This window comes from Rutilus rutilus, assembly GCF_951802725.1.
Source record: "Rutilus rutilus genome assembly, chromosome: 15".
NCBI classification, from domain to species: Eukaryota; Metazoa; Chordata; class Actinopteri; order Cypriniformes; family Leuciscidae; genus Rutilus; species Rutilus rutilus.
The window spans coordinates 32,118,930-32,135,982 of record NC_140220.1 but is presented as its reverse complement, the minus strand read 5'-3'; the positions used below and the strand labels follow the sequence as shown (position 1 = coordinate 32,135,982).

The 17,053-nt window shown below is 38.6% G+C and overlaps 2 protein-coding genes across 3 annotated transcripts in view; one reads left to right on the top strand and one right to left on the bottom strand.

Moving 5' to 3' along the window:
• The window catches only part of cpsf3 (cleavage and polyadenylation specific factor 3), an 8,074-nt gene extending 3,350 nt beyond the window's left edge, over window positions 1-4,724 (top strand). The window contains exons 10-18 of one of the 2 annotated variants that reach the window (XM_084431707.1): window positions 1-80; window positions 153-305; window positions 2,527-2,635; window positions 2,723-2,821; window positions 2,946-3,040; window positions 3,137-3,224; window positions 3,923-3,989; window positions 4,071-4,167; window positions 4,254-4,724. The exon at window positions 1-80 is cut by the window's left edge and continues 67 nt beyond it. In XM_084431707.1, the coding sequence (XP_084287833.1) occupies window positions 1-80; window positions 153-305; window positions 2,527-2,635; window positions 2,723-2,821; window positions 2,946-3,040; window positions 3,137-3,224; window positions 3,923-3,989; window positions 4,071-4,167; window positions 4,254-4,355 (890 nt within the window). In that variant the 3' untranslated portion in view covers window positions 4,356-4,724. Of the gene's footprint in view, window positions 306-2,526; window positions 2,636-2,722; window positions 2,822-2,945; window positions 3,041-3,136; window positions 3,225-3,922; window positions 3,990-4,070; window positions 4,168-4,253 lie in introns of both variants that reach the window. The other variant, XM_084431706.1, reaches the window with a different exon arrangement.
• Window positions 4,725-4,755: 31 nt separating this feature from the next.
• Window positions 4,756-16,956, bottom strand: adam17b (ADAM metallopeptidase domain 17b). Its single transcript, XM_084431705.1, has 20 exons — window positions 16,653-16,956; window positions 16,388-16,563; window positions 14,968-15,100; window positions 14,743-14,876; window positions 14,562-14,650; window positions 14,291-14,489; window positions 13,906-14,033; window positions 12,843-12,929; window positions 12,645-12,755; window positions 10,777-10,921; window positions 10,588-10,679; window positions 10,362-10,514; window positions 10,067-10,266; window positions 9,861-9,964; window positions 8,909-9,043; window positions 8,675-8,805; window positions 8,435-8,513; window positions 8,265-8,353; window positions 7,465-7,521; window positions 4,756-7,373 (listed from the first exon to the last, which is right to left on the bottom strand). Exons 2-20 carry the CDS (start codon window positions 16,473-16,475, stop codon window positions 6,990-6,992), a joined length of 2,538 nt encoding a protein of 845 aa, XP_084287831.1. The 5' UTR covers window positions 16,476-16,563; window positions 16,653-16,956; the 3' UTR covers window positions 4,756-6,989.
• Window positions 16,957-17,053: the final 97 nt, after the last annotated feature.

Here is a 17,053-nt window from a genome sequence, read left to right as displayed (position 1 = left end):
TGGACTACATCTCCTTCTCTGCTCACACGGATTACCAGCAGACCAGCGAGTTCATCCGAGCTCTGAAACCTCCTCACGTGGTGAGTGGTCGTGTCCTGAGATATGGGCGTCAGGTTGTGGGTCAGGTGTCATGTTATTACTGTGGGTTTCAGATCCTGGTTCATGGAGAGCAGAACGAGATGGCTCGATTGAAAGCCGCCCTGATTCGGGAGTACGAGGACAACGACGAGGTTCACATCGAGGTGCACAACCCTCGTAACACTGAGGCCGTCACGCTGAACTTCAGAGGAGAGAAGCTGGCTAAGGTGAGACTGCAGCTCTCATACCCTTTTCCACCAAGGCAGAGCTGGTGCTGGTTCGGAGCCAGAGCCTAGTTTCAAATCGGTTCTTTGTTTTTCCACCGCCAAAGCACCAGCTCCGAACCAGTAAAACTGGTTCTTAAGTAGCACCAAATCATTGCAGGGTCTAGAACGGAGCCAAGAAAGAACCGCTTGCGTCAGGGGCTGGGGGCGGGGTTACCGTGACCAACAAGACGAATAGAAACTTGTGACCGCCATTTTTAAATAGCAGCTAGTCGAGCTAATAGCAGCTCGATTATAATATCCGTCTATGTAAGTTACGGCGAGCTGCACGAACGCGTTGGATTCCGATGTATTTTTGCAAACCCATGAGCGTCCATAGTATTGCAACGTCCGTTATTGTTGATGGCTTGTTCGAGATGCATCGGAGCGGCGAGGACCGATCGGAGCTGCGGGAGTGTTTGGAGAGCATACGACTCCTTGTGCTTTTAGATCGCTATCGCAGTGCTTTGATGTCATGCGGCGATCGATCTGCGAGAAGCCGATGCATCTCGAACAAGCCTGGCGTGTTTGTGTTTGGCGCTACCGCACTAGCGGTTGCTGGGCAACATGAGACGTATACAGTGACGTAAGATCTGGCTCTGTTGTGGCTCTCTAGCCGGTGGAAAGGCAAACCGGTTTTTCGTAAGCTCGTCAGTCGAACCAACTCTGAACCAGCTCTGGCTCTGGCTCTGAACCAGCACCCGGTTCTTGTTGGTGGAAAAGGGGTATCATTGGTCCAGGTTCTTCCTCTTCTGCTCAGTTGGAACACTTCTTTCTTTCTTTCTTTCTTTCTTTCTTTCTTTCTTTCTTTCTTTCTTTCTTTCTTTCTTTCTTTCTTTCTTTCTTTCTTTCTTTCTTTTTCTTTCTTTCTTTCTTTTTCTTCTCTCTTTTTTTTTCTTTTTGTTATTTTTCTTTCTGTCTGTCGTTGTTCTTTGTCTGTCTTTCTTTCTTTTTATTACTTTTATTTTTCTTTGTCTTTCTGTCTTTTGTTCTTTGACTTTCTTTCTTTTTGTTTTTTCTGTCTTTGTTCTTTTTTCTCTTTATTTCTGTCTTTTTGTTTTTTCTTTGTCTTTCTTTCAGTCTTTTGTTCTTTGACATTTTTTCTTTGTTCTTTCTTTTTTTTCTTTCTTTCTTTGTTCTTTGTCTGTCTTTCTTTTTATTACTTTTATTTTTCTTTGTCTTTCTGTCTTTTGTTCTTTGACTTTCTTTCTTTCTTTTTGTTCTTTGACTTTCTTTCTTTCTTTCTTTCTTTGTTTTTTCTGTCTTTCTTTCTGTTTTTTGTTCTTTGACTTTCTTTCTTTTTGTTCTTTGACTTTCTTTCTTTCTTTCTTTTTGTTTTTTCTGTCTTTCTTTCTGTTTTTTGTTCTTTGACTTTCTTTCTTTCTTTCTTTTTGTTCTTTGACTTTCTTTCTTTCTTTCTTTTTGTTTTTTCTGTCTTTCTTTCTGTTTTTTGTTCTTTGACTTTGTCTTTGTTCTTTCTTTCTTTCTTTCTTCTTTCTTTTTTCTTTCTTTCTGTCTTTTTGTTTTTTCTTTGTCTTTCTTTCTTTCTGTCTTTTGTTCTTTGACTCTTTCTTTGTTCTTTTTCTCTTTATTTCTGTCTTTTTGTTTTTTCTTTCTTTCTGTCAGTCTTTTGTTCTTTGACTTTCTTTCTTTGTTCTTTCTTTCTTTGTTCTTTCTTTTCTTTCTTTCTTTCTGTCTTTTTGTTTTTTCTTTGTCTTTCTTTCTGTCTTTTGTTCTTTCACTTTCTGTCTTTGTTCTTTCTTTCTTTCTTTCTGTTTTTCTTTCTTTCTTTCTTTCTTTTTGTTTTTTCTTTGTCTTTCTTTCTGTCTTTTGTTCTTTCACTTTCTGTCTTTTGTTCTTTCTTTCTTTCTTTCTGTTTTCCTTTCTTTCTTTCTTTCTTTCTGTCTGTCTTTTGTTCTTTCTTTCTTTTTCTTTTGTTCTTTGTCTTTTTCTTTTTGTTCTTTCTTTTCTCATTCTGTCTGTCATTCTTTCTTTTACAATAGAACTTGTTAGAATGGTATGCTGTTGTGATAAAAAAAAAAAAGTTACAAAAATAATCATATTACAAATACACTGCACAGTCAAGTCTTATTATGAATCGTTCATCTCTATGATGGATCATCAACGGTTTGAACTGTCCTTTTATCATTTTGTTACTGAATGTTTTTGTGTGTGGCATCTGAAGGTGATGGGCTCTCTTGCGGATAAGAAGTGTGCACAAGGTCAGAGGGTCTCTGGCATCCTGGTGAAGAAGAACTTCAGTTATCACATCCTCTCCCCCTCTGACCTCTCCAGTGAGTTGGTGTTTGTGATCAGGCGTTTCATATGTGTGTTTGTGTGTGTTCGCTTCTCACGCTTTTTCTTTGTTGTTAATGATGCAGATTACACTGAGCTGGCCATGAGCACAGTGAAACAGACTCAAGCCATTCCCTTCACTGGCCCCTTTCCCCTGCTTTTGAATCAGCTACGCCACCTGACAGGTGAGTGTGTGTGTGTGTGTGTGTGTGTGTGTGTGTGTGTGTGTGTGTGTGTGTGTGTGTGTGTGTGTGTGTGTGTGTGTGTGTCTCGTGTTTAAATGTGGCGCTCATTGTGTGTGTGTTACAGGTGATGTGGAGGAGATTGAGACGTCAGAGAAGAGCACACTAAGAGTGTTTAACAGCATCACAGTGGTTCATGATCAAAACTTGGTCGTGCTGGAGGTAGGGCGGCACCGCAGTCATTGATGCACCAGTGTAACTATGGCAACAGGAGTGACTGGTATTGTTAATTGTGTGTCTGTGGTGTTCTTCCACCAGTGGTTTGCCAACCCTCTGAATGACATGTACGCTGATGCCGTCACCACAGTGGTGCTGGAGGTGCAGTCAAACCCTAAAGCTCAGAAAGGTGAACAGCTCAAAGAGTTCTACAGAGACATAGTTCTGTCTTTTATTTCTTCATTTCTTTCTTGCTTTCTTCTCTTCCTGTATTTCCCTCTTTTATCTTTATTCTTTCCTTCTGTCCTTCCTTCTGTCTATTCGCCCTTTCTCTTTATTACTATCTTTACCTTCCTTCCTTTCTTCTGTTCTTTTTCTTTCCTTTCACTTTCTTCCTTCCTTCCTTCACTCCTTAATTCTTGTTTCTTTGAAATTCCTTTTTCTTTCTTTCCTCTGCTTGCTTGCTTCCTTTCCTTTTTCTATACTGTTATCTTCCTTTTATTTCCCACCTTTTTATCTTTATTCCTTCCTTCCTTCTATTATTCCTTTTTCATTATTGTTTTTACCTTGCTTCCTTTCTTGCTTGCTTACTTTATCTTCCTTCCTTAATTCTAGTTTATTTCTTTGTTACCTTTCTAATTTCTTCTTGCTTCCTTTTTCCTTCCTTTATTTCCCACATTATCTTTAATCCTTCCTTTTTTACTTCTTTCTTTCCTTCCTTTCTGTTTATTACAGGTTATTACTTGCTTTCTTCCTTGTTCTTTCTTTCTTCCTTCCTGTTTTTTTCTTCCATCTTTGCTTCTACTTCTTTTTCACTTTTTGCTTGCAAATTTTAATAAACTGTAAGTCTTATTTACACCAATATCTCTCTTTATTTCTTCATCTTAGTTGTTCAGCCCCAAGAAAAGAAGATGGATGTGGATGTTTACCAGACCAGATTACTGAAAATGTTCCAGTAAGTTCATCTTCACAGCACTCTGCTAACCGTCAGTGACATTTATGATGAACTGAATTCTTTTTCTGCCACGATCTGCAGAGACATGTTTGGAGAGGAGTGTGTCGACTTTAAAGACAAGAACTGTCTCGCTGTAAGTGTGGATGAGAAGACTGCCTTCATCAACCTGGAAACCCGAGTAAGTATCAGACTCTGTGAATGTGAAGTGTGCACACCTAAGTTTTATGGAAACTGAAATATTGGGATTCTTATGTTTGTGTTCAGACCGTGGAGTATGAGGAAGCTGATTCTGAAGATGATTCTCTCAGAGAAATGGTGGAGCTCGCTGTGCAGAGGCTGTATGAAGCCATGAACCCTGTCATGTGAGATCGCCAATTCCCATCTGCCTACCATCAGGCTCTTAATTTACCTCAAGAACTTTTGTTATTAGACCATCTAACTTGAACTACTTAAACCAGACTGAAGACACCAGATGTTGGACTGGCCAAAGCACTTCAAAGGATTGAATTGCCATTAAAATCGAATGGATACCAGTTAAAGATGGATGATGATCCGTATGTGCATTCAGGAGTCACTGTTTTTTAGTTCCACTAGTTAAATATACATTATGTAGTGATCATTTAAAATTGTTTTTGTCGTCTTTTTTTTTTTTTTATCTGACATTTTATGTTCAACTAAAGCTATAATTTGTTTAAGATCAGTGTATTGATTTAATAAAAGAGGTTTTTGAGTGAAGTTGAGCTTGAATTTCAATACACACTTCACATTAAGGGTGATGTTTTATTTAAAAATGAAAGCTTGCAAAACACCAAGTCAAAAACTATTAAGTTATACAAATCTAACACAGATACAAAACACTGTCTTAACATTCAATACTTTCTCTCTTGACCCATCACAACGTTGCGGGGAGCCATGCAGATTATTATGGGCACATTTCTTAACATGAAAAAAAAGGATTTCACAGGATTTGACACCCGATAATAAAAATAAACCACGTTTTCAGGGTGAAGTCACGTAATAAGATCTCCTACTTAGAAATGACACTAGTATGCTTGGTATTCTACAAGATCAACACAAATACGTTCCCAAAAGACGATTACAGTTACGAGTAAAATTCAGAAAAAGATGACTGTTTACCCACCAATAAATGACATCGTCACACTCCCTTTTTGAGTTTTCCTGTAGATTACGTTGCAAAACACATGGGAGTAAAATACTTTTTCACAAGATGAATAAAAAAAACAAATACAAGGCACTTTGGATACTGATCTCAGAGCAGTGTTCAACATCAGTACATTCTTAAGGGAGCAGCTGCAAGAAACATATTCTTGCATACAGTTACAGTCATGGACATTGTGTCGCAGAAAAGTATAATAACGTGGCGAGATAAAACTGATTGCCTGTCTTTTCATTTAACTAGTGACTTTGGTATTTCATAAAAAGCCAATGAGCCAAAAGCATTCTCATATACCAAACAACACGTATATTTTAAGATATGTCAGTGCAAGTTGCTTTCAGTTAAAACAGCTTAAACATGCCTTTTAGTCTGGGACTAGCTTAAGCCTTATCTGGGAAACCAGGGGATAATGTCTGCTGGTATAACTGTTTAAATTACTGTAACATGTTACATTCAAGAACAGTACAAATGAAAGCAAAAAAAAAAATCCGATTGTCCTTTGCAAACAATAAAAAAGCAAGAACACAAGATTGTGTTCTATAGAGGTTACAAAACATAATTCGCTGGTGTGTGAGAACACATACAAGTAAAATATCAACTAAAATATAACAGGTAATGGTTAATGGTTATCAAGATCTGTTAGCATCTGCTCAATCCCTTAGACAAAAACAGACCTGTAAACATCTTGGTATTGGGTAGTTAAGCTTTAACAAATGAAGCTGGTCACGTGTAGATTACTCTGTTGAGATTCAGTGTGTGTGTGTAAATATGAATGCATATTGCATAATCCTAACAGGATTAACAACATTGAATTCCCATGTAATGCCTAGACACTGAATGATTTGTGCCAGCCGTTGCTTTATAAATGACCAGTGCTCTTAAAGGGATAGTTCACCCAAAAATTAACATTCTGTCCTCGTTTACTCACACTCATGTCTTTCCAAACATGTATGACTTTCTCTCTGTCGAATCTGCACCTTAAAGCATGAACGTGGTGGACCCAACATGTGTGCCTAATTGCAAGTTTAAAGCTACACTGTGTAGGATTTTCTCCCATCTAGTGGTGAAATTGTTTATGGCTACCAACTGAATATTACTTTCTAGCCCCTCCCATTCTGAGGGCGTTTTAACTCCTACGGTGGCCGTATTATTTCAAATCTGCCGGCAGTCGCGAGTAATCTCCCCCTCGCATTCGTCACGGTGCCACTGAGTGTAAAAACGCGAAAGGCGAAGCTTGAATATCCAGGTATGTCCCTCTTTGGCTAATGTATTTTCAAGATGGAGGCGCAACATGGCTGCCGCCATTCGAGCGACTCGCTCGTATGTATTCTAAATGGCAGATTCTACGCTTACGAGAATACTTGATAAGTTGGTAGAAGTAATTACACATTAATGAGCACATATCATTTTGAAAGAACAAAGTGTTTTTTGCTAAAAATCAACTTAAAAAATTACACAGTGTAGCTTTAAAGAGAAGAAAGGCTATTCCCCACAATCTTATCGTAAGACTTGGAATATTGGGCACAAGTCATATGAATCACTTTTAAGGTACTTTATTTGTGCTTTTGTGTGCTTTGTAATTACTCGGGAAAGAGACCAACACATCATCAAGATTATCTCCGTCTGAGCTCCACAGAAGTCAGCCAGTCATACAGGTTTGGAACGACATGAGGGTGAATTTTCTGTGAACTATGCCTTTAAAGCATTTTTCTCAATACTTGAGCGGCAAGCACATTGCATTTCAGCGCATATGTAATGCTTGTTCTGCTCAGCTTTGAGCATTCCCGATCACATTCCCTTACAATTTCTATACAGTCGCGCTCTTAACATTCAGTCTCCTTGCTGTTAGTTTGTGCATGTCTCTTTACCCTGAAGGACATGGCATTCTCTCGGTTGTCCGTCAGATCATCAAAGGAGCGCGACACTGTGCCAGAGGTGGGGAAGTCCTCTCCCAGGGCTAGTTCATCCAGGTGGGAATCATAGCTGGGATCTTCTTGGATGGTGGCCATGCGTTGGTGCTCCATGGTGGAGTGAGGACACGGGGTTGGGGTTAAGGCTGGAGCCACCTGGGAGATCGAGACCGGTGGCGTGCTGGTCTGCAGGGGTTCAGACGCCTGAAAGCGTGGCACCGCAGAGGAGCCCGAGGATGATGGCGGTTTGAAGATCCGCACTGAGGCTGATTCTAGACTGCTCAGCAGCTCTGCATTCTGGGACAGCACGTAAACACAGTCAGGCATTTGTTATGCTTCCTATTATCAAAAGAAAAATAACTTTTTCTGTGTTCTGATTTGTACTTACACTGGGGTAGAAGAGTGACTTTGTGTTAAATTCATATTGCTGGTCAAGTTTTTTATCCTAAAGACAAAAGAGACAGGAATCTTGTAAAAAGCACTTTTTTTCTTTCTTTTGCATCATCAAATGCATTTTCTTCTAAGAACCTGAATGACTCTCCTCTAAGAGTGTTGTTTAGTTTCAATCTTAGTGTGAATAAACCTTTGGCCTGTGATTACATTTTTTCGGTTTGCTCTTGGTGTAAAAAGACATTTTGTCTGTGATTAATTTAACATTTTTTTGTGCTCTTGGTGCGAAAAATACATTTCGTCTGTGATTCACGGAATTTTTTGTTTTACTCTTTTGTCTAAATAGGCATTTTGTCTGATTCATTTAACTTTTTTGTTTTGCTCTTGGTGTAAATAAATGTTTTGTCTGCGATTCATTTAACTTTTTTGCTCTTTGTGTGAATAGTTGTTTCTATATATATTCATTTCACTTTTTGTTTTGCTCTCACCGTAAACAGTCCTTTAGACCAGTGGTTCCCAATTCCAGTCCTCCTGACCCACTGCTCTGCACATTTTGTAGGTCTCTCTTATCTGACACACTCAGGTCAGTTCATGGAGTCTCTCCTAATGAGCTGATGATCTGGTTCAGGTGTGTTAAATAAGGGAGACATACAAAATGTGCAGAGCAGTGGGTCACGAGGACTGGAATTGGGAACCACTGCTTTAGACCATAATACGACTCAAGGTCAGTCCATTATAGTGGCAGACATTTCCTCAGAAGCTACAACTAACTGTAAGATGTTAGTGGAGATGACTCACCACACAATGGACCAGAATGCTGAGCGGGATCCAGAAAAGAAGTGAGAAGACCACCACTGAGCCAACAATGTTGTCTGCCAAGAACTTCCCTGAGAACACACACACACAGATCTCATATCCTCCATTGGGTTTCAAGTAAGATGACATCACTGTGTTCACAGATAACTTACCAAAAGTGTTAATGTCCAACTTCTCAATGAAATCCCACAATCTCTCAATAACATCCTGGACCTGTTTCATGCATTTACCCTGGAAGGAATAAGAACATATTTTTGGAATAACTGAACCTAAACCATTTACAATTGTCTTGTGAACAACTGCAATTGAGCTGCGATTAATCAACAGCTTCTATAAATGTCTTACATGAGTAGAAATGTAAATAAGTGTATGTTGTGAACACTGCCACTCACCGCTCCATCACAAAAGCCCACAGTGCAGGGTTTGCCTTTCCGCAGGAAGATGGGGTTACCCTTGTCATCAATATAAGGAGTGCACACAGCGCTCTTATCCTTGCAGCACACCTTACAAGAGTTGTACGTCTCTGAAAATGACATTCAGGAAGAGTAAAAGAGGGCACGTCTCCTCAAAACAGACTTGTTGATCAATATACCAACAGTATTAGCTTTATCAGAAGCTCAGTTTACCATTGCAAGCACACGACTGCAGGCTCTTCACAGCTTCACAGAATGGGATGCAATCTCCGTTCAGACACCGCCCATTGTCCACACAGATGGTCTTATTAGGGACGTTCTCTGGAGGAGGGCATGCACTGCTGAGTCCTGTAAGCACAGAAGAATAGAGTTTCAGTGAGGACAAAGGGCTATGCAGTTAAATCTCATCCGCAAGGAATTTTGCATAAAGAAAATGAGATTCTTAGCATTTCAGCATTGTTTTCCATGACATTTAAGCACAATTTCTTCCCAATTTCTTATTACTATAATCCATATGGATATTTTACTTCCAAAATCTTCTATTTACCTCAGTAGTGATTCTCATTATATCAGCATACAATCTCAAATGACAACCATAATATACAAATATTTCATCATTTATATAATACAGCATAATTTCTTTGAATTTTTTTGCATAAGGGTATTGATGTCACATTGCAAAATATTTTACCATAAAAATGTTGGTACCATAAAAATCAAATACGCAAAGTATTTTTTAAAAAGTATTATATAAAAGCATTTTATTTTATAATAATAAAGCATAATTGCACAAGTAGTGTTGTTATTGTTAACTAAAGCCAAATCAAAATCAAAAACTAATATTGATCAAATTTTAGTAATTAAAATAAAATAAAACAAAACAAAACTTGAAAAATTGTGCTTGGGCAATTAACTAAAACAAATACGTTTTAGTTGAGGTACTAACATTACTAAAACTAAACTAAATAAAGGCTATGTAGAAATATAAAACAACAAATAAAAATAGAAAATATAAAAATACAAGTTAGTTCAAAATATTAATAAATACTATAAATATTACTAAAACAGTTCTCAACCTGAATTCCTTAACATGTTGATCAGATATATAGAATCAAAGTAGTATATTCAGTTGTGCAAACTTGAAGCTTGTTGGTTGACGCCTCACCTGTACAGTAAGACCTTCCCTTGCAAGTGGCATTCATTGGCTCCTGACACACCTTGCCCTCCCTCTCAAACATGCAGTCTTTGCAGCACGCACTGTTTCTGTCACTAGAGTCAAGAAAAAAAAAACATTTTTGGGTGAACCGTCCCTTTAATTCACCATATCTGCATCAGCATTTTTTATCACGAGGCCACATGGAGGAGCTGTACCTGCACTGCACGTTGGGCCGAAGTTTGCAGTCTGACGTGCAGCAGCGGTCGCTGTTGAGGTGGATCAGTCCAGGGTCACACTCCTCACCTTCCTCCACCCGTGAGTTTCCGCACACATTGCTGTTCCTCTCTCTGAAGCAAGTGGAGGCCTTGGCCTTCAGACTCTTTACTATGGATTTCTTGCTGCAGATTGAAAACAACTATAGGGGAGCACCAAAACGAAACACTTACAAACTGATCACGTGACGTTGTGAACAATGACACCAAGCTGAATTCACATCGACGAAGGACGTACTTTGTTGTTAGAGTGGTCCCCGCTCACCGCAATGGGGTACATTACGTATTTGCCCCCCTGATCCTCTCTGGGCACGCAGTCCGACACAGTATCTGGATCATGAACAGCGCCAAAGTTGTGGCCAAGCTCATGAGTGGTAACCAAATCCGCTTCCTGTTGGTATATAGTCAGAAAATTTGCTTACTAAAATAAAAGCGACAAGAACATTTGTTTTGACTTCACTTGCCTTGGTAAGAATGGTTTTTCCATAATTTTTGGTGCTGGTTAGTCCAGTGTTGAGGTATATAGCACGATTGTCATTTCCTGCAGGAGGACACTCTTAAGAAAGACAGATAACAACAATAAACAAAATGTCTAAGCATTGGGAATGTGGTAGACCAAATTGATTTATCCATAATGTGGTATTTGCACTCACTCTCAGAGCAAAGACCTCCAGGAAAGCCTGGTTTGGAGGGAGCCACGTAAGCCAAGCCGAGCGTGCCTTCATCAAAATCCTGATATGTGAACAGATGAGCCAAGCACACTTGGGATGCATTATCTGCAATGTCAATGCTAAATTGCTGCAGGAGAAAGACAAAATGACAATTCTTACTACAATTATAGCACAGCTGTTTATTCGGGACCAATCAGGTACCCCAAGTTTACTTGTGAATTTTGTGAAAGCATTTTGTTTGTTTTTGGCTTGCTTTTCTATTTGCAAGCAAAATAATGTCTTAAAGGGGTGGTATAATGCCCTTTTCACAAGATGTAAAATAAGTCTCTGATGTCCCCAGAGTGTGTATGTGAAGTTTTAGCTCAAAATACTCCACAGATATTTTTATATAGCATGTTAAAATTGCCACTTTTTGAGGCTGAGCAAAAACGCACAGTTTTTGTGTCTGTCCCTTTAAATGCAAATGAGCTGCTGCTTACGGCACAGAGGGCGGAGCTACAACAACTTGTTCTTAGCAGCTTCGATTAGACATGAAAATTTCTAAAACTTTTAGCCTTTTATGTTCAAACCGGAGTCAGACAAAGATGGAGAGACTCAAGAAGAAGTGACAACATGTAGACAACATTTCTGAATGGTTAGTTGATGAATTTATGTTGCTTGTGTGTAGTTATCCTCTAGTCATTGATTAGCATATTCTGTCTTTATAATCTATAAATCGTGCTCCCGGGGGCAGGGTTTATGTAAATTTTAGGGTTAGTGATGTCACTAACCCAGGAGGAATGTCGTGTAGTCCCTACCAGCCGTTTGTTGTAGTCCTTAAAAAGCAATTTCTTTAAAAAAATATATCTCCCTTTGCTTTGAAATATGAGTGTCGTAATTTTGCAGATGTTGTTTATGCTCAAACAGCAACATTACACACTAACTAAAGTTAAAAAAAGTGAAATCATAATCAACCACCCCTTTAAGGACATAAGGACTACAACTACAAGGATGCAAGTTTACATGCTTGACGAAACAGAATAATCACTGTAACTTATGTAAAAAACAACTTCTTTCATTCAGCAATGAAATGATCAAACATGACAGTAAAGACGTTAATAATGTTTTCAGTTTCAAATCAATTCTGTTCTTTTCATCCTAAAATGTATCACAGTTTCCACAAAAATATTAAGCAGCACAACTGTTTTCAACTTTGATAATAATAAGAAATGTTTCTAAGCACCAAATCAACATATTAGAATGATTTCAGAAGGATCATGTGACACTGAAGACTGCAGTAATGAGGCTGAAATTTCAGCTTTGCCATCAAAGGAATAAGTTAAAATAAATTATATATTAAAACCGTTATTTTAAATTGTAATAATATTTCACACTGTTACTGTTTTATAACGTATTTTTGATCAAATAAAAGCAGCCAACTCCAAATTTTTTGAAGGGTAGAGTATCTTTTCAAAGCACTCAACAGTTCAAAATTCACATTAGAGGTATGACTATGGGTGATCTGTGTTGTAGAACAAAACCTAAAAGTCTCTTTAAATAATTGTACCCACAGACCTTATTTTACTCAAATCAAAAATCACACAAAATGGCTGGAAGATGCTAATTCTCCTCCGTAGTTTTAGAACTACAAACTGAACTGCGCTAATAATGTTTCCATAGCTAGTTCTTTCTCTTTGCTGGTTCTCTGCCAAACAGAGATGGATAATGAAACAACACACAAGTCCTCAATGTTCTTCACTCTCAAATAGAAGCGTCTCTCATCGTTATATATCAGCACAGCTCAGAATACAGAAAGGACGCTCTCATTAATTCAGTCATTTGCGAGACTCCCACAGTTCCAGCTCGCTCACCTCCAGGAGCCTCTTGACGTCCCAGACGTCTTTGTTCTTCACAGGAGTCCCTTCCATGTTGAAGTGGGCACCTCCCAGTGATACTTTTGTGGGTGTCTGGTTAATTATGATCTGAAAGAGACAAATGCTTGTTGCCGGCTCCAAAATAGCATTTCATTGGAGTTCTTCACCTTGTTCTCCTCAAAGAACCACGCTTACCTGCTGAATCTGAACTCCATAACCTTTATACTCCTCGTCCCAAGACGTATTGCGGTAAATGTCATCCACGCGATCAATCAGCTCAATCTAAACACATCCAAGGCAAATTTGTAAGACATCTGCTGACAACAACTTTATACAACCTTCTACTCAGATGACACACAAAAATTTTTTTTTAAATGTGGGCCTCAGCAAACATCCAATGACTCAAAGGTATAGCGGAGGATTTTTTACTTCCGGGTGGATCACCTATATTATTGGTCCTCCTAATTGTCAATCATTCTGGTGAATCAATCAAACTTTTCAAAAAGTGGAGAGGGCGGGTCTTATCTAAAATTCGGAAAGATCCTCCACCTTTAAACTTACTTTAAAAATTTCATTACAATATTGTTCAAAAGTTTGGGGTCAGTAAAATGTTTTAATGCTTTTAAAAGAAGTCTCACCAAGGCTGCATTTATTTGATCAAAAATATAGTAAAAACAGAAATGTCGTGGAAAATTATTACAATTTAAAATAACTGTTTTCTATTTGTAATTTATTCCTGTGATAGCAAAGCTAAATTTTCAGCATTCAGTGTCACATGATCCTTCAGAAATCATTCTATTATGTTGATTTGGTGCTCAAAAAACATTTCTTATTATTATCAATGTTGAAAACAGTTGTGCTGCTTAATATTTTTTGTGGAAACCGTTTTTCTTTTATTCTTTGATGAATAGAAAGTTTAAAAAGAAAAGCATTTATTTGAAATAAAATCTTTTGTAGCATTATACATGTCTTTACTGTCACTTTTGATCAATTTAATGCATCCTTGCTAAATAAATAAAAAAATCTTATAAACCCCAAACTTTTGACTGGAAGTATACGTCAAGCACAAAAATATTATATCGGTTAGAAATGAGAAATTGGAGTCAAAATGGTTGAGAAACACTGGTCTAATAAGCACTGTCCTACTGAAATTAATGTGACGATTTGCATCAGAATGATTTTATGCTCAATTTATGCAGAAATGTGTTTGTGTGTAGGGCAAAAATGACAATATCAAAACTGAAGACTTTTTATTTACCAGGTAGTTGAGGGTGGTGCTCTCCTCCTCACGGCCCATGTATTTGAAAAAACGATAGTCGGCCACAAGCAGCAGAGGGCAGGTGTTCTTGCTGTGGTCCGGGGTCTGTCTTCTCTCTCTCAGGTGCCCTGTGGAACAGATGCAACGGAGTGAAAAAGATGGCAAAAATAGACAAAGGGATGAGAAGGCGAGAGACATAACACATGGGTGACAAAGTAACTATATAAAGTGGCAACTCGCATTACACTGTCTAGATCTCTCTCAGATGAGCAGGAAAAGTCTCATTTAAACCAGATGTGTTGTGACAGAGAGCCATAGAATGAGCTTTCAGGATTTAATAACCAGTTTTGACATGTTAACCATGCAAATTAACTCAAAGACTTACCATCCTCCTCCTCCTCCTCCTCTTCCCCTTCATCTAGTGCTCTGGCAGCCCGCACACTCTCTGGCAGCATCTCGAAGGCGTCTGAGCTGATGTAGCCGCACACTTTTGAAGACGCCAACCGGCTCACGTTCCTGATGTCTTCAGAGCGATATACAAGCAGCCGGTCATCATGCGAGTCTTCGATAAACCTCCACAGGGGCTGCAGAAACCAGATGAATGGGTTAACAATTATTGCAGTGGCATAACCATTAGATTTGCAGTGTTATAATACCTCAATATTGTATTCGGCTTCATCGGTAAGAATATGAGCAGTGAAGTCATTGACACCGATATGCGCTTGTACACGGGAATTCTCCTCTCCTAGAAATGAAGGGAAAAAAACAACGTGACCTGCAAATGAAATTCGCTAGAACCTAATTTTTAGACGTTAAAATACATAAAGTTGCAGTTACCAATGACATGACCGATGAAGAAGTTTTCTCTCTGGACCTCGTACGTCTTTTGAGTGCCATCTTCTCCTACTACCACAGCCTTGAAGTCATGAGTGAAGAGCTCTGTGTTGGTTGCCAGGTACAATTTGAAATGCCTGGGAAATATATTAGGAGAGCTTATTAAATGACTGAGGTCTAATCTTGGCGGTGACCGTGTGTCATGGTACATGGGTGATGAGTATTCACCTCTGTAACGCAGTGAAACCGAGAAGCCTCTCTGCGTGTGTTTGTGACTGGACATCTCTCTTGCGAACCGAATGCTGTTGAAGACTGGACAGCTGAAGAACATCAAAGTCTGACAGCAATGAGCTGAGCTGGTCTGAAAGAGTCACAGTGAACAACTTGATACATATTACTGAATTAGGACCAATTCATTTTAAAGTGAAATTACAGGTTTCAAGGAGCAGTTTTAAGGACTTGGGGTATCTGTGGTTTCTCTCAACTATGGAAAAAATTCAAAAAGTAATTGCAACTTTTATCTGACAATTCTGGTTTTATTTCTCACAATCTGTGATTTTCTCAGAATTGCAAGTTTATAACATACAACTCTTTATTTCTCGCAATTCCGGGTTTATATACCACAAATTTTTGAGTTAACATCTCACAATTCTGAGTTTTTATCTCAGAATTGGAAGTTTAGAGATGTAAATTCAGAATTCAGAGGGAAAAAAGTCAGGTAACACTTTACTTGAAGGGGTGTGCATAAGACTGACATGACACCTTCATAATCATGACATGGCAGATGTCATAAATATGAAGGAGGTCTTATGCATGTTTATGACAACTGTCATTAAGTGTCATTCGCTCAATTATGACATTTTTACTAACTTAACTTAATGACAGTTGTCATAAATATGCATAAAACCTCCTTCATACTCATGACATGTGTCATGTCATGATTATGACGGTGTCATGTCAGTCTTATGCACACCCCTTCAAGTAAAGTGTTACCAAAAGTCAGAATTGGGAGATGTAAACTTGTGTATTAAGAATTGTGTCATAAGATCACACTTCTGAGGAAGTGTGAGTTGTGACACAATTCAGACTATTTCTCAATATTATCTCTTTTTTTCCCCTCTAAGTACATCCCGCAATTCTGACTTTTCTCTAAGAAATCTTAGGGAACTGTCAATCCCTTCCACTCCTTCAGAGCTCCAGTCCATGGCTTGTTTCGTAACAGGGAAGCAATGATGCTTTGGCTTCTTTTGCAACGATTTTCGTTAACAAAGAAAGAAAAAAAGACAAATTTTATCTGCAGAATAAGATACATTCGATATTAACTTTTTGTTTATCAGGCTACTTAGTTTTTACAACCACTGTCTATACTACATAACTAAAACCAGGATGGAATTTTGGTGAAAAGTCTGGTGCCACAGTAAACTCTTCTAAGAAAAAGTCTTCTTTGCAATTGAGCTTCTTCACAAAATGTTTGGTGAAAGTCATTCAATTCAATGACAAAAAGTAGATCTGAGATCTGAAACTACAGTATAGGTATTTGAAAATGCACACTAGGTTATGATGACGTACTCGAAACAACACACTCTTTCGATTTAAATGTATCCATAATGTTTTCAAAGTATTCCTATTCGTATTCCCAATAACTCACCGTACTCGTCGTCTAGGACATCCCTAATGGGTCTCCTTGAACATTCCGTCAGGAATAAAGACGCCAGAAAGAAAACGATGCGTTTCATGGCGAGCACGTTAATGCAGCATACAGTACTTCACACAGCAGCAGCAGCATTTAATCCCATGGATTACCAATCTGCCTGAGATAAACATCTGGACATGGCCAAACAAATGTACACGCTCACATCTGGCTGGATAAAACAAAGCCACAAAGTATCAAAAAAGAACAAAAACACGCTCACTTCAAGACGCTCTCGTCCATGTCGCTTGATGTTATAAAGAAAAAAATTCACTCAAAACCAAATCATGCCAACATCAGAGAGTAGTGAAATACCCGGAAGTATTTAATGTGAGATGGATGGATCATATTCACCGCGCCAGGAAATCGCTGTTAACTCTACAGCTCGTGTTGAAGGCGTTATCAAAACACTGATTTGAAGGGCGCTTGAGTTTAAATTCACGAGTGACAGTACACAGTATTTTAAGTGGGTTTTAGAGAGTGTATCCGCGGTGTGAGTTACGTAAGTGGATAAACTCTCGGGCTGTGCTCAAAAACTAGTGAGCTGTCTATCTAGACCGCATTTAGTAGGCGTCGCATGCGGGTGAACGTGCGTCTAGATAGACAGCTCACTAAGTTTTGAGA